Source organism: Dermacentor andersoni, chromosome 2 (genome assembly GCF_023375885.2).
Source record: "Dermacentor andersoni chromosome 2, qqDerAnde1_hic_scaffold, whole genome shotgun sequence".
NCBI classification, from domain to species: Eukaryota; Metazoa; Arthropoda; class Arachnida; order Ixodida; family Ixodidae; genus Dermacentor; species Dermacentor andersoni.
Genome location: NC_092815.1, coordinates 158465467 through 158490876, shown reverse-complemented (window position 1 = coordinate 158490876; position 25410 = coordinate 158465467). Strand labels below are relative to the sequence as shown.

The window sequence follows — 25410 nt, the reverse complement described above, 5'->3', positions numbered from 1 at the left end:
GAGACGCTTCCCACTGCCATACTGTGTGGTGGCCATTGTCTTTTTAATAGATGTCCGTGCTGCCATCTGGCGGTTAGGGAGTAATGTTTGCGTCATCCTGTTGATGCGCTCATGCGCGCGCGCGCGTTCGAGTGTCTGGCTTTTTTGAACGAGACGAGATACCCGGGCAAAACATGTCTATTTTGGCAGCCGGAATGCGGCACTCACAGCTGACAGTCGAGACACCTGTACACTCCAGCGCAACACTCGCAAATGTGTGTTTTGAAGTACAGGAAGGTGATAAAATGAAGTAGTTTAAGATGGGGATTTATTAAAGTGGTATAGGACTCCCTGAGCAGTGTGTATATCAAGGGGATTATATACTTGTAGTATATATGTATAGTTTTATATAACCTCCTTGGTGTATGGTGTTGGTGCTTGCGTGTGCTTTTTCTCTGGTATGTGATGCCTCCTTGCATTCATTTCAGTAAGAGACAATGTGTTCAAAGTGTGTTCCAGGTAGAAGTTGTATATTTAAGATGTACTTAAAAGTACCCTTTACAAGGCAGGCGCCACCCAAACTTTTGATTGTATGCTGGAAGTTGTAATAGACACCGTCCAGAGCACATGCTTCTGCAAGAACTTTTAAAAGGGATTTGCAATAATTGGGGCCAGAAGAAAATGAAATATTGTGAGGCAATGGTGCGAGGAGGTGAGCTGCCCTACTTGCAGGAGAAGCTTGCTCCCATTGTCTCAACCACTGTATGCAATACCTAAAACTTGTGAAGGCCCCTTTTCATCAGGATTTACTTTGGAAGCCCCTATTTATATACATTGAAACTGATAATCATCTGGCTTGGCATCCACTCAAACTGATTTCCATGGGGTTGCCATGTTTAAAAGGAGTAAAAAGCTAGTGGCCGCTGAAAGCAGATCTTTTTATTCAGGCTGTAGTTTTTTTTTATATGTAATGAGTGCCAAAAATAAAACGTTTTTAAAACGAAGCATCGAGTTTTTGACTCGGTCACTCCACAACATAAGCAGATATCATGATATCGCTAACTTCGTGAGTTAGCACGTCTGAATTTGAGAAAATCAACACCTTGTACAATGCTCTGCAAGATAACAGTAAGCTGCTAGTAAGATTTTGAAGAACTTACACAAGCGATCTAACAATTCTTATGCAAGCTCTAATTTAATACATGACGTATCTAAGTTTTAGACACTGTAATATGTGCAGCTTATAGAATTACAGTATCTGACTCAGAATTCACCGAGTTGCAAAGTTGTTACTGCCTTTTTATTAATCTACTAATTTTCAGCAATTTCTGTTGAAAATTGAGACTCCCAAATCTAAATTCTGCTCCCAGCAATTTCTTATGTTTATCTCCCTCATGTGCAGCAAAGTTGCCCAAGTAGATTAATATTTCCACATTTTGCATGTACCTGAATATGGAAATCAGAGTGAGCCTCAAGATAAGCAGGAGCCACTTTTGGCATCTGGTCCGGTACATGACCTGCCACATTAACGACTGCACCCATCAGGTTTCAACACATTCCAACTGTCAGAATGCAGATATTGCCAATCCACCGCTAACATTGTGTCAGGTGCCATGTCACACCATGTATCTCCTACTTTAAAGCTTCTATTTACTCACAGGTGCCAGCGTGAAAGAGAAGCCACCCTTCTTGTTTCTTGCAGCCTTTTTCAACTGTTAGCATTGGAACTGGCACTTTAACACAGTGATGAGACATGCTTCTATTTATTTCATTCTCATGTTTCATCTGTTCGCAAGTCTATCGCTTACTTATATGCGTGGGCTCTGCGTTGTGTGCAGGCTGCCCGTGACAAAGGTTTTCCAGAGGAATGCAAGTTTGTCATTGAGGTACAAGGAGGCGGCACCATCTGTAGCATTGAGGAATTGGACGAGGCTCTACGCAAAAGAGACAAGGAGTAAGCAATTCTCTCTCTATTTTCTTTTTCAACAGTGCTCGGGCGTTTTCCAGAAACACAGAAACAAAAGAAAAAATAGTGGTCCTCATCGATATGAATATCTAATTCTTGAAAAGAAAAATATGCACTACCCCTTACATTGCAGAGCCAGTGCTATGAGCATTCTGCCTTGTGGTCTTTTTTTTTCTGTGCATTTTCACGCATTGAGGCAGTAAGTGGGAGGGCAGTCATAATCATAATTAAGTTTGGTACTCCATTAATTGTTAAAAAATACCAATAACAATTTAATTGATAGCAGTATCACAGTTCTAGTTTGTTCGGTACTTATAAAATTAACTGTGAGAACATTGTCTCTGTATTGCCAGTCTTCTATAGCGAACACAATTTTTTTTCATTACTAAGTGAAGCCATTCATTTAACATCGCTTTGTGAGTGACAAGACCTTTTATTGACTGGGTCATGTCGCAAAGCTGTTACTGTGAAGCTGATGCTATAAAGATTATTTGCTGAGTTTGTTTGCCTTTATTGCATTTGTCTCCTCTTTAATCCGAGTGCACAGCTGGCCTTGCAGTGCATTTTATTTCTTGTGCTTTCTGTTGCTATGTAATTCTTACACTTTCTGCATATTTTTTCCTTTAACTTTATGTCACAGTAGTCTCGTCTTTCATAAAGGGGAACCAAAATTCTTAGCTCTTTATGAATTCCTTATAAATTTAGCAACTCTAGGATTCTTATAACCTCTGGGGTTTTGGATAACCACAAGCTCTACTGAGGTACTGGTATGCATCTTAACGAGAGGCCAGGTAGATGCATGCAGATATGTCAGGACCTCTGACAGAGACTGGACGTCCAGACGACTGCATTTAACATTGGGTGAGACGTCATTTCTGGCTTCCAGTGGAAAACAGTTTTGAGCCAACCTGCGCAGCGCTGTTGAGCCTCACATATTTTTAGGGTCCTCGTCACGCAGTTCACTGTAATCATGTCTGCATCTGTGAATTACATGTGTCTGCTGACGGATGTGGCGTGTCTTTTGTCTGGGATGCCGCAGGGCCAAGCTGTACACCTTCAAGGTGGACCACTTCTATGGTGGCACTGCTACAAGCATCAGCCAGCAGCAGCAGAGGCCCGTGGTGATCCTGCACGGCGACCTTGGCGCACCAGGCTTCAAGCACTTCCATGAAGCTCTCGAGGAGCGAGCCAAGAGCAGGAAGATCAGCTATGTGCTGCGCCACTTCGTTCGGGTGGGTGGTCCAACTGTCATTTAAGAAGGCACTCTGATGAAAAACTGGAAGTTAACCTTATGGAGAGTTTTAGCCTGTCACTAAATTCTTACCATTTATGGATTATCGTGTTGTTGGAGCCGTGGACAGCAGTAGCAAAGCTGGTAGTGGGATCTTGCGATGCCTTGTGCAACTACAGTACATTCGAACTGCAATGTGTTGGGAAAATTTTTGTGTTAAATGTGTAATATTATCGAAGGAAAATAATTAAAAACACAGCGCATTAACCAATATGTTGCTGCCGGCTGCACTCTACAGCAGCAGTCAAGTACATTATGGTAAATCACTGCAGTGTTAGCTTGGTGTACTCTCGGGTTAAACGCCACATCACAAGATGTGACCACAAGCAGTGTTGCTGCCGTACGCCTCTCCAGTAGCCCAGTGTTCCACAAATGGTAATACATCTACAGACAAGCAAACACTTTCTAATAACACTCATTGCAGAAACAAGTAGGCAATGTTTACCAAGGGTGGATGGAGGCTTGATATGTTAGATAACAAAAAGATCTAAAGGTGAACCGTGACTGAAGATGAAACCTCCAAATTTTTGCTACAGCTCCCTGTGGCACCACAGGTAGTGGCAATGCTGGGCAGGTTTGTGGACTGTTGCTGAATAAGCTCAATTTTCACCATAACATAAAGAGGGTTGCTGGCAGAAGCCTTTTCTTTTGACGCGTTGAGCTGTGTGTGCCATGTTGGCACATTTATCAACGCTAGCACCCATGACACCCTTCTTTATTCAACATTCTCTTCAGCCTTAACAGTGTGCTGTTTTGTTAGAGGATGCTCCTTAGCACCTCTTCTCGGTTGACTGCGCCAACAGGGGCATGCCACCATCACTTTTATAGAGCAACCAATTTTCTACACGGCATGAGCATCTTTTTGAGTAACCTTAATCTTGATAAAATCTGCCTGAACTTCTTTTGGTATGGCCTAACTTATATCCCAGTCACAGGGGCATACCAAAGGTCCTTTGGAGTTCGGGAGCATAGAGCTTTGAAAGGAAGTGATATGTGTCAGCGCTACGTCGTCTCCAGGTGGTCTCCGCTGAAGTTTTTAACAGAAACTGCAACATATCCTAAAATGCAAAATTAATGAGGAACAACAACACAACCACCAAAAAAGAAAAGAAAGATAAGAAAAGCTAACGACGCGTAGAAAGAAAACGAGGACACTTCGACGCATAGAAGCCGATAACCATATCGAACATGGCACCCACGTTGCGTCGATGTTGCTGATGGTGACAGGCCATGCCATCGCTGCTGTACCGGTGCATTCATCATTGAGATCGCTGGTGTCACGAAAGTGTTTGGTGCTTAGAGACTTCTATTATACAGTGAAACTTGTTTTTAACAGGTAAAAATTTAACTTCCGTATTTATACAGAAATTTGTGCTTCTGCCAGACCCCCTCTAGGCTCAAGAGTATTCCCTTGAAATTTCAAAGGACAAACGCAGACTCGCTTCACTCAAAGCCCCCTTCATCTAGGCCTTATTTTATGCACTAATGTGACAGCGCACATCTTCCCTTGCAGTACAGGCCCTTTGGTTCAAAGGACTTTGAAAGTGTCCGTGTGACTGGGGTATATTATACAAATCGAAAGCCATGGTCAAGAAATGGGCCTTATATACGTATAAGGGTCTTTTTCTACTCCCAGTACTCTTCAGTAAAATCACAAATTATTGTTTTTGTTTGCACTTGCTTGGGCTTCCTTTTCCTTCTTCTTTTTATTTAACATACCTTTCGGTACCTCTTTCAAGAGTTACATCTGCTCTGCTTCAGCCAGAAATACCAACAATGAAGTTACAGTTCGGTGTGCCCACAGTATAGGTTGCAATGGACATTTCTTGAAATAAGGTGATAAACAATAAAACCAGGAAAAAGATATGCGTTTCGTGGCATTAAAGAAAAACAAAAGAGGAAAGAGCTAAACTGCTTCTCCATCTGAGTGGAGCTGCATCATGCATCAAGCAGTGAGCTTACTTGTGATAGATGGTGCAAACAAATATACACAGCGTCAGTGATAGCAGGAAGCAGCAGGAATGAGATCATGCTCTAAAAAGGAAATTAATGCTTCAAGTAATGCAGTATTGCTGCTTGTGCTTTGGTGTTTTCACAATAGACTGCTTAAAGCAAACATTATTCTGTTCTGGAACAAAAGTGGGCAGTGTGAAGTACAGGTGCAAAAGTCTAGCTTGTTTTTTTTGTTCGTGTACAATCTCCTTGTGGCAGGCGTCCTTGTGGCGGCATGTCAAACTTTTTGTGTGAAAGCATTAAATGGCTCACTGAGCAAAAAAGCCAGCGTCCGTCGTCTGGAGCAGCGAAAAAGCACCTGGATTCCCATTGGCTGAGACGCCACGCCTCGAGCACGCCTCAACGAAGCGGAGTGAACGAAAGGAAGTGCCGCGTTCATGCACCAGGTTTTGTGTGAGAGGAGTCTCTCGTCACACAGGACGTTGGTGGCGCGCGTTGTTGGCACCACAGGCTGCTGCTGCTTGCTGGCTCGGGCTTCACGTACCGCGATGGTAAACTTACTCACCGCGCAAAACTCCGAAGGACCGCTCAGCGCCGTTCAATTAGACATTAATGCTTTCGCATTCATAACTCATAGGAAGTGCTTAGGTGTCCTCAGAATATTTTAAAATTAAGAACCCATAGTATTGACCAGGACAAGGTATTACTGTTTGAAAATTTCTGTAATATTTAGTATTTGTTCATATTTTAGGCCTACTTCACTTTCTCATTGTCTACTTTTGTGACGAAAAATAATTATTGCAATAGAATAAGCAGAACCAAAGATATTGTCGCTCCAAAAGTGCAACACCATCAGAAATGCTGTTTAGAGAAAAATATGAAAAACGTTTCAGAATGTGTTCATGGTGTGTTAGGGCAAATGCTAAGTTCAATTGGTCAGGGATGGTACACGGGTTCAATCAAGAAAAAATAGATGCTCTACGCCAACCTGGAGCAGAGAAGCACGAAAAAACTTTTTTGCCAGGTATTCGGGTACCAAGGGCAGTGTCTCCCCTTAATAGGTACATTTTATGTAGAATAAGTTCAGTTTACTTAAAAAATGTGCATTTTGCGTGTACCTGCCGCTACTAGCACTGGGAGCAAGAGTATGTATTCACCAAACGAAGGAGTCGTGAAAATGCACATGTTGCAGGTTGCACGAAGTCTTAATGTCATTAAATTGGTATGTGCATAAGTGTGCGGATGGCGTTAAACTTTAAGTCATTAAGCAGCTAATGTAATTTTTGTGGGTCTGCATGGCACAGATATAAGTCGGCTATGCATGCAATTCAGCATTCATTTCTGTTAAATATACTGTGGTTGTACATCTATTGGAACTGAACCCTTTCTGATGTGCTGCTTCTGGATGTGTTTATGATAGCCTTTTCTTTCAGTCTTTCATAACGAATATAGCTTTTTAATAATTGGTTTTAGATGGTTTACTTTGCAAATTCGTTACTAGCTTGAGCAGTGAGGGTGCCCCTGTTGCATGCTGCCTGATGTACTTCTGGGCTTGCATGGTGCATAAATAGTTGAAACTTTTGGTTTGTTGTGCTTTCCTTTTGATTTTTCCTTTATTAGAAAAATTGTGCGCAATACTGACAACTGGGGACATATTCTGTAGGAGTCCACCTAGTGGACCGTCCATTTCGGCTGCTGCTGATTGGCTGGGGCCGCTCGTATCCTCCTCGCTCGTACAGCTGCATCCAATCAGCAGTGACTGAAATGGATAGTCCACTAGGTGGACTATTATGGAATGCCCCCCTGATCGTGCTAGTGCTGCTGAAAGACTTTTTACATATCAAGCTTCCCCAAGCACTCTCTCGCATATCAGTACTCATCAATTTGCGCACAGAAAAAAAAGGAAAGTAGATTTGAGCAATTAGCAGTAGTTCTGTAGCAAAGCAAGAAATTTTTGAAGTTCTAGGTATTTTCTTAGATTGTTATATTCCAAGTGAGTTTGGAGCATGGGGCACCAATTTCAGATGGCAAAACAGGAGAGTGGTTGTAAATGCTATGCAGTGCTTCTAAAGAAATGTGATACGGTAGTTGTGAAAATGTGGTAGCTATGGGCAATGACTTGATTTGCACGGTACTACCGTGACTGGTAAATTTTTATTGCCAGTCCTCTGGTAGTATGTGGTAGGCTTAAAGGATATCTGGTAGTTATCTGTGCCAGAGTTTTTTTTTTATATATATATAAGTGCTTATTGGTGTTGATCCCTTGCCACGTATTCCCTCTTCAGGCCCCCTTTGCCAGCAAGGTCCGGCTGTCTGGTTATGGAGTGGAGCTTGCTATTAAGAGCACGGAATACAAGGCTCAAGACGACACTAAGGTTAAAGGTGACTCCGAAACTTTTGTTACATTTTGTTGAAGTTCATTCAGAAACATTTATTTGGCCTCAACTACAAAAGCATTGCTGATTTGAGAAGTAAGTAGGAGAGAAATGCAAAGACTAAACTTAGCATCAACTAAAAAAAAGTTGCAGCGGTGCAGTGGCTACAGTGTTCTTCAGCTGTGCACGAGGTCGCGGGTTCGAAACCCAGCTGCCACAACCGTGAGTCCTGCACTGTGGCATCCCTTATATCAGCAAAGTTGCTTTGGGATGCTGTCAATCAGCCACTAAAAAACTTGCATGGTATTTGTACTGGTGGGGCTAGTGAAGCAACTGACGGTGGCTAGACGTGTTTTCTTCATCACACATCTTCAGCCTGCTGACACCACTTGACACGGTTTCTTAATTTGTTGATGCCATTCCGAGCAGCTCATTTTGTGTTGCAGTGTGTCACAGTAGGCTTTCACATCCATGAATGTGCAGGTAAATGTGCAAGTTAACCGCCACTTACCTTGTCAAAAAAGAAAAAATAAGAATTGATGATACGTGACCTGGTTATTTTGTATTATACGTGACCTGTCCTTTCATCATGTAACCATTGATTGATCAATTAAGCTTCTCTGTGTTCGCGACCTGTTGACGTCAGTTGTGTGTGGTAAAAAAAAAAAACGAGTTGTGAGTTTATACTTTCTTCATCTTTGACATACACTGCAATTTAGTCGCACAAAAATGTATTTTAACTTGTGTTCTGCTACAATAAAACCCAATCACCAAGAAAGTTTGATGATCACATGGGGCATGTTTAAAAACTAAATATTGTGGCTTTGTCCCTCCTGAATACTTGCGCCAGTGTCTTGTATGTAGCCTAGCCTTGGTTTTGTTTGTGTCATCTTAATTTTGTGCTTGAGTTGTGGCTCTCTAAAAGTGGGGTTTATTTTTCTCTTTGTTCACAGAGGAGAAAAATGTGGTGGATTCTGAGGAAGTCGAAAAAGTTGAAAACATGGAAGGGTTCGACTTCAAGAAGCTGAAGTGAGTTCTCTCCTTTGCACTGGCACAGGTGTCTTAGGATTTCTGGGCTTCACGCCCTAGTATTTGTGAAACAGGCCTCAGGTTTTTATAAACACTTTTTTCATCCAACACTGTGGAGTATTTAAGGTTATAATGATGAGGGTGTCTGTGTGAATGAGTGTTATCATATATGTAAGAGCCATACATTGTATTTATTTTGGCCATCATTGCATACTTTACAGAATAAAAGAATACACTATTTACACGATTCTTATGCACCCCCTAATCTAATGCGCACCCAACTTTCACGAGCTTACAGTCCGAAAATAAAAGTTCACCTGAATGTATAACATGCCCCCAATATATATAAGAAAAATATAGCATGCCCCCCACATTCGTGAACAGAAAAAAAACGAGACCTGCGCAGAAGGGAAACTTATTTTTCAAAAGCTTTCATAATGAAAGCAGCATGTTGTCTGCCATTCTTGCTTCATTGGTCGTAGATGCCAAGCACATAGGAGTGGTATTCTCAAGTGATAACTTTAGAGACACTACGATCACTTTCGCAAAATTGTATGTGACTGCATCAGACTTCACGAAGTATGCGGCCGACAGCATTCCTTTCACTGCATGCAGATAGAGAGCTTGACACAGTGCCAAAAATGCTGGTGATCGTATACGTCGGCGCATCTGGTGCCCAGTCGCATGAAATCTCATGAGAGGGATAGTCTCTCTGAAAGTGATTCACCGAGAGTACCGCTCCAGGTTATAGTCAAGCTCAAAATGAACCCACGGCAACCTTCACACGAATATCAAGAACACTCTCTGTCGCCACCTTTTGAAGATGATGATGCTGCACTTCTGGCAATAGGCTGTTGCCAACGCTGCGAACGTGGTTTTGGTTTGTGTCCACTTGTGACGTGCAGGCAAATTTTAGACCCATTTTCTCTGATAAAAATATCTGTGTTAAATTCTTGTAAATACAGTACGTAAGGCTCACATGGTTTTATGAAATACTTGATCTGTAGCTAGCAACTGCTGGCTCTTCACACTGCACTCTATTTCCCCATATGCCAATGTACTGTACATTTTAGCTGTACATTTGTGTGCATGACTGAGGCTGAAATTGATGTGCTTGCCAATGCTTTACTAGCTTGTGGCATTTGAAATGCTTTTGCTTTTGATTAACTTTGGTTTCATTAGGAACTAGACGCCACTTTTTCATGTCTTTCTTCTTCAGCCTGTTAGCCCACAACAATATTAACATAAATCGGCAGGTATGCTTGAAGGCTCCAGCTTACTTTTTCCGAAAGAATGATAACAGTAAGAAAATAGGAGAGATTCAGTGCCATGCTGCAGCATTCAGGTTGTCTCTTTTTTCCCCCCCCACATACAATATATGAGTGGAACAACTTCCCTGATACTGCTGTTGTTGCGTCCACTGAGTCATTTGCCACCATACTCAACCGACATATTCATGATGTGCAGTCATGATGAGGAACTGTATGTTACCACACTACACCCTGTACATTTTCCTCGGGACCTTTCTACAAGTGATTGACACTTGTTCCATGTTTGTTTTGTAGGTTTGTGCAAATAGTGATTTTTGAAGCCGAATCGAATGCAAATTGAATAGTGCTATAAGCAAATTGAATCGAATATCTAATGGTTTCCTGATAGTTTTGTAATAATGAAGAGTCGTTATTGCAATTAATATAAAATGATGTTCACATCCTAGTATTCTTAAAGTTAGCAAGTTTCTCTGATTACATATTTCATTATGAAACATTGTTTACTAAAAGCACAAATAGAGCCTTAGGAGCAAACAAGTAGTTTCTTCGCATGTACAGAACTCTTCAGAAAGTACGAATTATCACTGTATAGCCTGTAAATTATCGCTACCTAATCGACATAGCCTGCTCCATGATGCAAGTTCTCATGTTTTGTGTCTATACTATTGCCAATGGGGTGAAAATTTCCATACTTTTTATCCAATATTATGTTTAATTGGGCACAGTTGACGTATCTAAACATTGGAAAAGTGTTTGAAAAATATTTGCATTTATAAATCGTGACTGTTTGATTCATTATTTGAAAGTTTTGAATATTCGCACACCCCTGTTGTTTTGTTTATATAATTTTCATTCTACTTTACATTTATCTTGTTCTTATTATACCTCCCCCACTGCAATAATGCACTCTGGGTGCACATAGTGATATTAACGAATAAATAAAGTATGTCTTTTAATAAGTGGAAGCAGTACATCACATTATGTCAAAAGGCAAATTTTTTTTTTTTTTAAGTTGGGAAAAGAATCACCTGTGTAATCTTATTTCCTACCAGGGAGCTTTACCCTGACAAGAAGGACAAGCTGAATGTGCTCAAGTCTCACCTGACCAACTCTGGAACTGAGCTAGCTGCCCTGAAGGTGTGGGAGCTGCAAGGTGAGCACAGCTCTTGTGGGCCACCTCATTTTGCACTGACATTTGGCACCTGTTATCCTCAGATGGAACAGATTGATCGATCCCGGTGGCTTAGTGACCATTGGCAACCACCACTGAAACTTTCTGTGCCAGCAGAAGCACCTTATCACACAGCCTAGAGGGTGGAGGTAACACATTTTAGTAGGGCATGCCGCAGTTTTGCACCAGAAAATTCACCACTTTTCGTGAGGAATGTGTGTCCAGTGTCTGACCTGACTAGGCACTGGTGTGCGAGAACACAGAAGTGCACTCTCAGTGACAGAAGTGCACTCTCAGAAGTGCACAGAAAGCACATGGTCCTTGGAATGTTCATTCTCGTGGACAGAGCTCGGCTGGATGAGTTGGGTGTTAGCAAGCACTGACACAGGCACGCGTCTCTCATCGTTCAAGATATAAATTTTCGTGGCCTCCCTGCCGACCAGTGTCAGCATATTTTAGTATAGTACAGTTAAACCTCGCTATAGTGAACTTCAATGTAATGGCATTCTCAATATGGTAACGAATTGTCTAACTTTTTATAACTTGTGGTCCAAAGAAGACCATGTGTTTTGAACCTTAATATTATGAAGTGTGTTTATGCACGATTCCAACACAGTCGAACCTCGATGTAATAAACTATTTGCATTTCCCTATCTTAATTGCATTGAAAACTGTCTATTTTCCTTCGCGATGTAACAAAGTAATTTCGTGATGCAGTTTCAATTTAATGAAGTTTTCGGCCATCTCAAGCATGAACTTTGAGCCTGTATGGCTAGTTAATCTAGCAAAGCACTATAAAAATGTCGGCCGAGGCAAATATCACTTCAAATGTCCTTCTGCGTGAAAAGGTTGAGCAGCATAACCACCGTCAAATCGCACATGCCGGTACACTGTAGGCAGATAGGCAGGAAACACTGCTGGCGCCATTTGTCACATTAGGAAACAACTTGCATAGGCAGCAGAGCACACAGAAGCTCGCAGCGCTCGGAGAAATGCAAGACCTGATGATGCCGTCTGTGCGAGAGTGCTGGGGAGGGAGTGAACTCGTGGTAACTTTATCAAGTACTCAAGCAGGCAATGGGGGGGTCAGGAATGCGTATGTGTCCTCCTCTCACGTCTACACCCTATATCTTGGAGGTAATCCCTCCGCAGCAAGTGCAAAGGTCGAGTCGAAATGGTTGGTGCCTTCACACGCATTTTGTTGTTCCCACACATCTAGCGTTGGCAGTTTCATAGTCTCAAGTTTCTAAGACATGGCATGAACCGCTCGTTTGTGTTGTGACGGCGAGTTCGTGGTCATTGAGTGAACAGTAAAACACGTTGTGGGGCTATAGGTGGTGCATAGCTTTCAAAAATGAAGTGCCAACAGTGACGGCACACTAGGAAGGAACAAGGCGCTTCCTGTCCTTGTTCCTTCCTAGTGTGCTGAACAAAGACAGGACAAGCACCTTGTCTTGTCTTTGTTCCTTCCTAGTGTGCCGTTACTGTTGGCGCTTCATTTTTTGAAAGCATTGAGTGAGATCTGTTAATGCTTGCCTGAGTGCGGGTGACACCGATAAAACTATGAACCTTACCTCGTGTAGTTATCTCTTTGCTATCATCATCAGTGCTTGGCCTTTCTGGTGAAATTGTGACTTTTCTTTTTTTTTCTTTTTTGCTCAGTACGAATACCCGTATCTTTTTCACACTTTTGTTTTTAATTTTGTGGGCACCGGCTGCAGGTACTAAGCGCGGTCACCCATGGGGTCCAAGATTTACGGCACCATGTGACACAACAGACACAAATCTCAGACACCATGAGCCCCGTCGATGCATTGCTCCTGGCACAATCTACACCGCATGCACTGGCATTCATAACCGTGCTATAATGGCCAGACCTTCTTGCAATTTGTTTATAAGCGCTTCCTAACAAGCTACTACCCATCAGGAATGCGCTGGGAATTTGTGAAGTTTTTTTCAATGCTCAAACTTTCAAACCTCAAATTAATGTAATTAGCGACTTAACATAGTTTTTCACTGCAAGTACAATCTCGTTATATCGAGGTTCGACTGTGTAACAAAATTTTGCTGCCACTGCGAAGGAATACCGAGACAACGAATGGAAACTTCCACGAATGCAGATGTAAAAATGGTTAAATTACAAGCAGCTGCTAAAGAACTCGCCTCTCAAATCATGTGCTGTGCAACCGTGAGGCACTGTCGAAGCGGAGCAGTGTCATGTTCGGTATAAAGTCCAAGTGCAATAAGATCCTATTGCACCCTGCGCACTGTATGCTTTAGGTGGGAGTGAAGTGTGCGAGGGTGAGAAGGATGGTGGATTGATGAGCGCTGTCCTCCCGCATGAGCAAGGGGAAAGGAAGAGGAGCTAGCTCGTGGTACCGCGATCAAGTGCGCAAGGGAGGAGCGGGGAGATGGTTGGTGCCCGTCTCCTTTTCTAGCTCAGCCTTGGCTTCCCATCGCTGTCAGCACGGCTGAGCACAAACGCAACCCCCGCGCACTGCTTTAGAGCTAATCTGCCACTTGTGCAAAGAGTGGTCATGCCGAGATGGCACCATGTGCGCTGTCTTCCTGTGCATTTAGTACTGTATGTTGCATAACCTCTAGTTTTGGAGACACCCTGAAGCGAGATAGCCAAAGCATTCGCTTCCATGCTGCCAGCACTCTCCATTGTAACAACGTCTCACTATGGGCAGCACTATCAGCCGGGGGGGGGGGGGATTGGACGTGAAAGCGTGGCTGGCTTCACTTTGTACTGCCAATGTGAAGATATCATCGACGAAGCATGAAACCGTATCTTTCATTGCCGATTCTCACATTCAACAAAATTTTACTTTTTCCGATTGCCCGATCATTCGTAAAATTTTGCAGCTGTGTAAGAAAAATTCCTCGACTACTGTACTTATATGCATAAAAGATCGAACTTCAGTATGAAATTTCATTATAACAAAGGAAATTGCCACATTTATGCTCTTTATTGTACTGAGGTTTAACTGTACACTCAGACTGCTGTAGCACTCCCAGGCCAGTGCTGGTTCCCCAAGGTGTTCCGCTGCTGAATACAAGGTTGCACGTTTGGCTCCTGGTGGCTATTGCAACAAAGAGTATCATGTACAATAAACCGCTATAGTTTGCAGACCGCAGTATCCAAGAAAAAGCTGAATATATCCAGAACCTCGGAATGCAACCCAGCATTAGCATTTGCACCCTCTACATGCATGAACGACACTGTGCTGTAAGTTTTTACTGGCTACATTTACAGGCTGCTCAAAAATTCATCATTCTCTCACATCGCATTTTTCGTTAACTTTTGCAGTTGTCTGTGCAGTAAAACCTCATTTATTTGACCCCAGTTAAATCAGAAAATCAGATAATTCGGACTCGTCCTCTGTTCCCGTCAGGCGTGTGCAATATTTCATGACCTCAAACTAGTTAATTTGTATGTACTATTTGGCCGCTGGCTGGTTAATTCGGACAAACCTTGGAACGCGGTGAATGTGGACTGCCTCAAGTGCCCTACCAAAACGAAGTGGCCAGGTACACGTCACCATTCATCAGTGGAAAACAACAGGAATGCTGGTACGCTTCGGAGTTATTTGTCTTTATAGCCCCTACTGTTCTGTTTACCACTGCGCATGACACTGCATAGGGTGCATGCCTTTAGAACTGCACAGTCACCATCTGTGATAACGTTGATAGCAACCATGGTTCCGTCCGCAGCGGTTCTGCCTAACAGTAGTTTCGCTTTGACGCTGTGAGGGCGTTGGCTGCGTGCCTTTCAGAACCGAATAGTCACCAGCCGTGATCATGCCGATCGCAACCGTGATTTGGTCTGCAATGGTAGTGGTAAGCAGTAGCTTTGTTTCGACTAAGAAAGCGTAGGCCGGGCGCCTTCAGAACTGCTTAGTCGGCATTCACGAAAGCGGTGTCGACCACGGTTCCGTCTGCAGAGCAATAGTTTCGTTTTGACTCAGTGCAATGCATAGCTGATACCGCCTTCTGCATGCCTGGCATCAAATCTGCCGGCTACATTGCGATAGACAGACAATCTATTGTCGATCAGCTCACTGGCGAAAAAATAATTGGGATGTGCGCTTGGTAGCAAAAAGTATGTCTTGAATGAACACGCAGCTTTTGCACCACACCCGCAATGCTAAAGAAGCCACTAGGCCTTCGCCACTACGACCACTAATCAGTCACAAGATGAGAGAATTGCAGCTTAGAAACTACTTTTTTACAAAGTAGGAACAGTATTTGCTGATCTATTTGGTAAATAAAATTGTGCTGATATGTTAAGCATTCGTTACTCTTGGTACCCTCGATAATTCGGCATTCAGTTAATTCGGGCATTCTTTTTTTTCTCCGTTCCGTGAAATTCGAATTAACAAAGTTTTACTGTGCTTAGATTTAGGTGCACATTAAAAATGAATTTGGAGCCCTTCACTACAACGCCTCCCATAGCCCAGTGTGCATCTTCAGAACGTTAAACCCCACAATTTAATTTTTAATTTTGTTAGATTGCGAAAGAAAGAAAAGAGAATTGGCTATTATGTTATCAATTTGCTATTTAGACTGTATTTTACATTTGCTTGTAGCATCCCTGACTTTTCTTTAAGCACACCTCAACATATTTCCAGTAGTTTTAATGAGCAAGCTGAAGCTCTTTGTGGGCATTTCTCCTATCTGGGATTAACTTTAGCTTAGCCACAGCAATCATATTCATTGAGATTCCTGCCTATTGATAGCGGAGGCAAGGCGCTTCTCTAACTTGGTGGTGCTCTCGAAGGGATGATAATTTTCTCTTTCATGAAATTCCTCCACCTTGTGTATTTACGCGGGACTGGCTTGTCAGTGTCTTTTGTTGTTTGCTGCTGCTGCTGTAAGAACTGAGCCTATTGTCTTATTGTTGGTTGGTGCTTATGTTTACTTCTCCACTTTTGTGTCTAAGTTCATAGCAAATCATCCATATTTTTTTGAAGGGTTGCTGCTGTACTCATGGCACAAAACTGTGCACTCATTGCAGTGGTATTTTATAACACAAACAAGTGTCATTCTGTATGGCTGTTGGTGTTCAGTGTGTTACATGTGCATTGTTTTACTTTTTGCCAGTGACAGCTTTCACCAGATTGTCACTGTTACCAAGTTCTCGCTTGGTACAAGACGTATCTACTGTGTCTGAAACTTCTTGAATCTTGTCGCAGTTCTGTAGTGAAACAGACATGTCTGATCAGACTGCATGCATGACTTGAATAGCATTGTACATTCTCAAATGTGTGCAAGCACCAGTGGTTACCATGGAATATACAGTGAGACATAAATAAATACTGACCAGATCTGAGTGATGAGATTAGATTAAATGACCGATGACCATGCTCACTGCTATTGTTGTAATTTGAGTGTTGCTTGGCTTTCTGGACCCAAGTTCATACAATAAACAGTGTAGGTTTCTAACTCACACTTTTGGCAGTATTACTGCCAGCATTACTGTCAGTGACAAACGCTAGCGGCTGCGCTAGCTCATATCAATGGAAGATCATGTCAGAACAAATCATTTTAGAATACTTCAAAAGCCATCGCAGAGATGGCTACGAATACATGGTTTCAGTTCTTATGGACAACAAACCTGCACGAATGGCTTTAGCACTGACAAGTGTTAAATGTTTTTCTGTGCCACAAACAGCAGTGACTATGTGTATGGGCTCTGTTTCTCTGTCTCTCTCTCTCTATTTTCTGCTTATCTTTCTATGTTATCCGCCCCCCCTATTGTAGGGTAGCAAGCCGAAATTTTCTTCTGGTTAGGCTCTCTGCCTTTCCTTTCTTTCATATATATATCTCTTCTAACTAGAAGAGATATATATAACTAACTGTCACTGCACCATGACATTATAATGTCTGATTGCTGTAAGGCTTTTCACAGCTGTTTGCTTGGAGGGTTAGTGTAACCGAACACTAGTAAATGAAGAGACTAGGTACCACGTCACCTTGAGAATGCATGTTTATTTTCTACTGGTACGAGTGTCAACGGGTTGTTCTCCAACAGAAGTCTCTGTCTGGCCTTGTGCAAGCACTCTATGCAACAAGAAATAGGGCCAGTTTTGCATTAGTAGTAACCCAAGACAGTGCAAACTGCCATGTTGGTGACTCCATTTCACCACCGTGGTATGTCAGATAGAAACTTGAGCCACTGCTAAAGGAGTGCGCTTTATTTCACGCCCTCCGGGTGGTGATGTGTGCCGGTGTTTGTCCTTGCACAGAGCTGAGTTTGCAAGCGGCCCAGAAGATCCTGCTTGCCCCACCTGAGGATGCGCTGCGCACCATGAGGGACACCTCGCAGAACTTCCCCTCGCAGGCACGCTCGCTCGTGAACATCGCCGTGAGCTCCGAGCTCAAGAAAGAAGTGGAGGGCAACCAGCACGTGTGTTGCTTTGACTTCTTTTCCTGTTTTCTTTTTTTGATTGTGGAAAGCGCTTTCTTGTGTACTTTACTCCAAGCATTCTGTTCCTGTACTTGTGGTTTCTGGGCACTTGTGTATTTCTTGTGTGACCTTGAACCGAAATTCAGAACACCAGAGTCTGAGAGAGCATTCAGAAAATGCCATTTCCTTTTATTCACACCTAAATGGCGAATTCATTGCAGATTTCGTATATACTGGATGTTACATAACTGAGGGAGCTAGGTAAAAATTGCTCCCCTTTTAAACCACTGGCTCGTTTGTGCTGAAGTTTCACGTCGAGTTGGCATATTGTAGTTTAGTCAATTTAATGCTGCATTTCAATGCAGTACTCGCCTGTTTCATCCTGAATAAATTATAAGTGCGATTTGTCTACCTCGGTGCTAAACGAAAAGTGTAGTTTTCTTAGTGACAGAATGATGGTGCTGACTGTCACAGTTACAGTGAAACACAATGCGCATCGCATTCCACTGTAACAGTTACAAGCAGCACAACATTGATTTTTGTCACTTACTCTTTAGCTCCTGGCTACAGACAATGTACTTGTTGTGATTTATTCTGAACAAAGCAGGGCAAGTGCTGCTTCAAGGCAAGGTATTAAATGATAAGCACTGATAAATCACACCTGAGCGTAAAATATGAGCGCTAACAAGTCGGCCATATAGGCAGAAGACAATGATGTACAGTAAAAGCTCGTTAATACACAACTCATTCATTCGAATTTTCGCATAATTCGAAGTAGCCACTGCAGTCCGTCCAACAATTTATTGAAAGCAGTATGTAACGTATCCCGCTAATTCACACTCAAATCCGCACCGTCACCAATGATTCGAACTTCGTGCCATCGTGGATGGGGAGAGAGAGAGAGCAAATGATAAATGAAAGGCAAGGAGGTTAACCAGGACTGAGCCCGGTTGGCTACCCTACACTGGGGACGGGGAAAAGGGGAGGAAAAGATAGTGTTAGTGCGCGGGAGCACATTAACGACGTTGGTGTCGCTGTGCGGGCCACACAGCTTTGCTCTTTCCATCTGCGGCCCTTTGTTTTGGCCTGACTGGAGAGAGACGCATTTGCACCTGGCCAGGCATGGCCAACTCCTCTGTTGCAGGTCGCTTTTCTTCCTCTCCGAAGACTTTCCTTCTCTTCCTCTCTCAAGGCCACGCCGCGCCTGCACAGCATGGCCATGCAGGTGCTGTATTTTTAAAGCGATCTGCGACGTGGCTAAGTGCACTTCTGCACGGGGCTCATCTTCAAAGCGATCTGTAATGTTTGCAGAGCACATCTAGTGCCAGTAGCTTCGTATGCGATGTGCTTTCTACGTTTCATTCGCGCTGAAGCAAGAGATGTACAAAGGTCAACTTGCTCGCTGCTGCAGCTGCAATTCCTCACCCCAGCATGTTTCAGGAAGTTTCCATGGTCATTGAGCGAGATGTGTTCATGCTTACCTGTGTGCGCGTGACACTGGGATTGTTCATTTAGTCAGCAAGCAAATGTTCACAAGCTATACGGCCGATAAAATTACTATCCTTACTTTGTATAGCTATCTACTAATTTGCTATCACAATCGATGCTTCGCCTTTCGGGTGAAACTGCGAAATTTTTTTTTCTCCGCGCCATGCATTGTGGCTTGGCGCAGTCAGTGCGACAAATGTGCGGATGGAGCAAGAGGCATCTCGATGTCGGGCACGTCGGACCGCGTTGGCCGCGTCCAGTTACGTCGGCTGCGCCAGTGCTTCGGACTATAGTTGTTCACACCAACGTGACGTTGGTGTGACGTTGTACTAACCCTCCGCGCGCACTCACGCTACATCGGACTATATACGTGCCTTAATTGAGCGATTTTTTTTTCTGACTTTCATTAGTTTGAATTTTGTATAATTTGAATTTTTGTAGCATCCCCGCAGAATTCAAATTAACGAGCCTTTACTGTATATCTCACTACAGAGCATTGCACCCTTGGGGCCACATGTCATAAGTCATTCCTTTTGGTGTTCTCCTGCAGAACTCTAAAGGGTGAACTCCCTGCAACATTGAACATTAACGTGCAGTGAAGGAGTGTGTTTCATTGCTGGCATTGAAATAAGTGATGGTGTGTACAGTCATGTTACATTCATTCGAGTGTTACATAGTTATACTTAGTTACACTTGAGGGTTGGAGGAGGCTTTACAGCAGGCACTCTCCATGCATCATCATCAAACATGCTGCAAGCGTGCGTGCAAGTGTGTGTGTGTGTGTGTGTGTGTGTGTGTGGGTGTGGGTGTGTGTGTGTGCGTGTGCGTGCGTGTGTGCGTGTGTGTGTGTGTGTGTGTGGTTTCAAGCTTCATGGCACATTATTGCAACAAGGGCACAAGGGCCTGCTATGATCATGCACTCATTCAGCAGCTCTTTTTGACGCTAAAGAAGTACACTTGCGCAGTAGTTCTACCTGACATTTCAGCTGTAATGTCTCCGTCTCTTTTTCTTTCTGTTTTTTTTTTCAAATTTTTTTAAACTCTCCTACAGTGAACTACTGCTTTTGCTCTGTTCTGGCAAGTGCTCTGCATATGCTTGATGTTCTTTCTGCACACATCATGCTTGTCATTTGCATGACAGCGGTTTTAGATCATGGCATGTGGGTGCCACATTGAGCTGCACAAGTTTTCTTTCTCACTCACTATCTCTTTTTCCGTATAAGAAAACTGTTCCCAATGAAAAGAAAACGAAGTTTGCTTTGTGTCAGTGTGTTTTTGCATGACATAACCAAACTGTATGAACATTTTATTCGTAGTAGTAAATTTCTTTTAGACTAACTCTGTTAAGCAGAAGGTTTTAGCTGTAAATATTGTTTAGCGGGAAGAAGGCTAAGGTTCCCAAAGTAAGAAATTGAGTGGTGCCTGCTTAAGGGCAGAACAGAGAATAGTGAAGTAGACAGTTGTGCATGACTGCCTTGGGAATGCATAAACATGGCTCTGGGCCTTGTAGCAGCTTGAAAGTTTAATCATCATCATCATCATGATCCTATTTACGTCCACTGCAAGATGAAGGCCTCTCCAGCGATTTCCAATTGCCCCTGACCTGAAAGTTGATAGTTCGCTAAATAAACGGGTTTTTATGTTCAATATATAGTTACAATGACAAAGTTTTATTTCTCTGGGGCTCGCTGCATGCAGGCATTTGCCCATACGCTCAGCCTGGAACCTGCGGATGGGGCACTCTTCCTGAATGGCCTGTACTATGATGTGGACGTCATTGACCTCTTCAGCCTTCTGCAGAGTCTCAAGCAGGAGACCAGGCTGCTCGAGGGCCTGCACAACATTGGCATTCCTGTGAGTGATTGTCATGGGGCCTTCATTGCCATCATTTTGTCACTCGGTATTTTTATTCCTCTTGTCGTGCGCTGAGTGCAACTAACGACAATAAGACACACCAGACAAGGATGACAGTTGTGCTTTCTTGGACTCCTTGTCTGGCGTGTTCTGTCATGGTCAGTTGTACCCACTGCATTACAAGGTGAATGAACACCAACTAGCCCAATTTCTCACTATACTTCAAAGTATATTTATAGCAGCTTTAAAGGGACACTAAAGGGAAAAATGATTTCTTCTGCATCAGTAAATTACCGTTCTACAACACCAAAAACACCACTCTTACAACGATAAGATGTTTGGTAAGCCATAAAACGCGCAAGAACGAAATACAGGTGGCGACGCCTACTTAAGTTTCTGCACCTGGTGACTGTGATGTCTTGGATTTTGATGGCGTCTTCTAGGGCTTACTAATTATATATAGCGGTACAGGTTGACTACATTGTGTTCTAAAGGAACCAAATATTAAGCATGGCAAGTTTCGGGAACCTTTACTCAGCCAACGCGGCCCAAATGCGAAAACATACTTTGGAATCCCTGACGTCACACTGACGTAGCAGCGTCGGGGTTTCGGCGCGAAATTCAAATACTGATACTTGGACCTTCATTTCCTCATCTAATAATCAAACAACTTTTTTTAAATGATTACCTGCAGGGTTCTCAAACAATGCTTCATTAGTCTGAACTGATTTATTGTTTCGCTTTAGTGTCCTTTTAAACAAGCAATCAAGGAAGGTAGAAAATAGAGCTTAAGTCGTTAACAGACGCCAGAAAGTGGCACCTGTGTTGCTACTGGTGTAGGTTCTTTCTCTTCTCAACACCTTGATAATGAAACTGTGAGTGGGTGGATATGGACACAAAACTTTTGGATATGGACACAAAAAAAAATTTCAGCAAGTTGGACATACTGAAATCTGGGAAAGGCCCTTTGTTAACATGTTTGTACAACATGTTGTGGCTAAAATAGCCGCCAAGTTAAAAGAGGATGTGTGTGTGTTCTACTTGCAGAAAGATCTCATCCCAAGCTTGGTGAAAGTGGACCTTGTAAACAACAAACAAGAATATGGAGTTGACATCAGAGACTCTGCAGTGCTGGTGAGTCAGCCTTGTAGTTATCATTTGCCATCTAGAACTTAATGCATGCATCTCTGTGTGGAATTGTATGTCTTAATGCTTTGTGAACAGGCCTGACCACACAGAATGTGGTTTGGTTCTTGTGTTCTAATATTGGAAAGCATGTTTTATGTTGGATCAACAAGGGCCATGTATGTTTAGGTAGCATAGAACAGACTTCAGTTAGTGCACATTATTGCTGAAAGAGAGTGGTTGCTTGACCAATTTTTGAAAGAAAAACAACCTGTCAGTGTCAATACTAGTAGCTTTTAACTGCCTGAATAACAGCTACAACACCATTACCATGATATTGTAAGTTGCTACCATGTGATTGTTTTGCTTGGGGCAGAATTATTTGTGCAATTCGGCATCTTTTGAAAAAGCCCATGCCGACGCTGTCGCAAAGCGTCATACAGATAAACTGAAGGTACAGGATTCCCTTCCTATGCTTGCATGTTTTTCGTTGTTTACTGTGCATTTGTACCAGTGGTTGTCGTTTCATGGTACCAGTACCATTGTTGGTATCCGCTATCTGGCACTCAATGTGTAATGCGCAGTCTACAATGAATGTTCTGCATGGTGCAGAGGTGTAGTTTATCTTTGTGCCGATTTGACATCAAAAGAACCTTGCTTTGAGATTCTGCCTGGCTAAAAGGAATCTGCCTGTCTTTCTTTTTTCCCCCCCAGTACATCAATGACATTGAAACTGACCCAGTGTACCGCACCTGGCCAAGCAGTGTCCAGGACATGCTGCGGCCCACCTACCCAGGCATGCTGAGGCATGTGCGCAAGAACATGTACAACCTGGTAAGCATCACTGCCATCAAGAGTTGAGGCCCACTTGTTGAATGTGTTTCTAGCCGCAGCAATTCATAGCTCCCGCCTACACAATACAGCTTGAGCCACAATTTAGAAATTGTAGCCTCATGATTGGTCGTCATTGTGCTGTGCCTAAATCAATGGGTTGTTTGTTGATGGCACTTTCATTATAGCCTTCTTTTTCTTCCTTGGCCTTAATCTGGATCTGAGTCTCTATTTCTTGGACCATTGGGCTTGGTCTGTTTGTAGCACTTTCAATATATTGGAAAGTACAAAGAGTGACTTTACATGACCTGTAAACATTGCCCCTGTGGTCATCTTTTGATGCCAAATTCAAGTTTGCTCCTCTCTCTCTTAAATTTTTTGAAGATAGCCCTAGCAAGAATGCACTTCAGGTTTATTGCTGAGGTGTTTTTTGATTAGATTACACGTGCTAAAGCGGGCATGCACGATGATTTAAGTTGTGCGACTACTCGAGTGTCACCGACTCTAATAGTGAATGTTCAAATAATTTGATTCACAAATCAAATATCTACTAGTATTCGATTCTGCAAATATTCAATATATTCGTTGTACAGAACTGCACAGTGCCGCTTGTCGCTTACGCCACTGAGCCCATCGTGCTTGATGCCGCCCAAGCAAGCGTGTCACTTCGTTTTTGGTGCAAAAGGAGCATCGAGCGTGCCGTTGATGGGCCACCCCAGCTGACGCGGTTTCAGAATTAGTCAATGCAAGAGCTTCTTGACGTTGGCCTAATGCAGGGATCGCACACATGCGCTTGAACGTCACTATTCACAGAACAGTGCAACATCAGCCGGTTCCGCCTACAACATTCATCCGGGTCGACAGGACCAGTCAAAATGATAGCGTGACACAGGCAAAGGGAACAGAAACATAAGCAGCACGTATTTCAGAAAGTGCGAAAGCATGCGATGGGCACGCAGATCGTGTTGGATACACGGCGACGAACTTCACGCTGCTTCAACAGACATCAATCTAACCTGCACAAATGATATCGGGACTGATTACTGATGAGCCAGTTGTATGAACATATTAGTGGCAAGCAATCCGTGACATCTTGTGGCCTATTACCACATGGAACAGGGGCGAATTTTTGTCATAGCTACACTGGATCCAGGCCATTAGCTTCACGAGAACTTGCCATAACTCTCGAGATTTCAGAATCTATGACAGGTGGCAATACACACCGCACCTGACAATGAAACGGTGTGGACAGTGCCTGCTCTTTACTGTCAGCGCCAACTACACACGGAGCAGTGATAGTGTCATGTGATGTGCAGTCCTTTCTTCTGCCACGCAGGTTGGCATTACGATAACCCGCCTGCCATAAAAGTGGGAGAGCCCTTCAGTATTTTCGAGAAAAACTGGAAAGAAAGGCTTTCTATGCAATAAATAAACGATTGCCACAAAACACAGGCCCGATATTAAACTGAGAGAACCTCATTGCTATTCAGTACAACAGAACGTCAGTAATTCGTTAATTTCAGAGGCAAAAAAAAGCATTTGATTTTATTCAACAGAAATTTTATTGACAAAAATTTTTTGTCTGGACCTTCATATGCCAGAACTGAGCTGTAATCAGTGCTGCCACACTAATTTGATATGCCAGCATACGAAATTGTATAAGAGTAGACCATGCTATATAACTTGATTTCTGTGCACTACCTAAGATACTGATAGCTTGCTACATTCTCATTATGCAATGCTAGAAGACTCCGGGCCATGTGCAGCACTGTATTTTCTTGCCCAAAATTTGTAACCATTAAATTTTGTGATAAATTGTTTCATATCCAATGTAATATTTGGCTTCATTTTCTTTCTTCATTTGATTTGATATTCGATTATAAATCTAATATTTGGTGTTTGCACACCCCTACTGATAAGGTCTGTGTTCCATTCCAGCCTTGGCTAGTACACAGAAGTAATGTACATGTCTCTACGTCAGTAATAGTTACCAAGAACTGTAACTATCTTTCACCAGTCCCACACAGCTTGCAATGTATACGGGCACTATTGGCTGTAACATTCTGTTCATGTTTTGCATGAAAACCCTAGTGGCATTTTTATTGCACAATCTTATACACAGTGCGACATCTGCATGTGAACGTGCATTTAAGGACAGCTTTAGCTTTGAACCGCATGATTTTGGTGAAACAGCCCGATTGCAGCTGCTCCAGCTCTACTATTTTACATGCCAGCAACATTGAATTGAATTAAATTGAATTTTGTTTTCCTTGAACAAATACACAAGGAAGGAGTAGCCACAAGTTGTATTGAACTTGTATTGAACAAGTTAGCAATCAAAGCTATAATAGAAGCGTCCCGCGGTCATCACATGTGGTAGCAAGCATGCCTGTTGTTCAGAGTAGACACACATTTATTTACGTTTTACTCGTGCATAAAGAGCTGCACCCAATAAATTTGAACTGAAATTTAAATGAGTACCCTTAACATGAGAATGTATGATAGTCAGAGCATCAGTTAAATTAGGCTCATCATAGCTCGAGTTCATCTCCTAGGATAGGCTACTCATTTCTTTAGAACTCTACCTTTTCAACGAGTTGTTCCTTTACGAAATGAAACAGCAAGGACACCAAATGTTCACTTTACAATGAAGCACATTTTGCAG

General features: G+C 42.8%; 1 protein-coding gene across 6 annotated transcripts in view; it reads left to right on the top strand.

Moving 5' to 3' along the window:
- Nucleotides 1-25410, top strand: part of Uggt (UDP-glucose-glycoprotein glucosyltransferase) — a 183484-nt gene that overhangs the window by 87055 nt on the left and 71019 nt on the right. For all 6 annotated transcript variants that reach the window (XM_050187367.2, XM_050187370.3, XM_050187369.3 and 3 more), the window contains exons 5-13: nt 1818-1933; nt 2985-3177; nt 7475-7571; nt 8518-8593; nt 10917-11017; nt 17287-17447; nt 20634-20789; nt 21837-21923; nt 22629-22748. In XM_050187367.2, the coding sequence (XP_050043324.1) occupies nt 1818-1933; nt 2985-3177; nt 7475-7571; nt 8518-8593; nt 10917-11017; nt 17287-17447; nt 20634-20789; nt 21837-21923; nt 22629-22748 (1107 nt within the window). The remainder of the gene's footprint in view (nt 1-1817; nt 1934-2984; nt 3178-7474; nt 7572-8517; nt 8594-10916; nt 11018-17286; nt 17448-20633; nt 20790-21836; nt 21924-22628; nt 22749-25410) is intronic.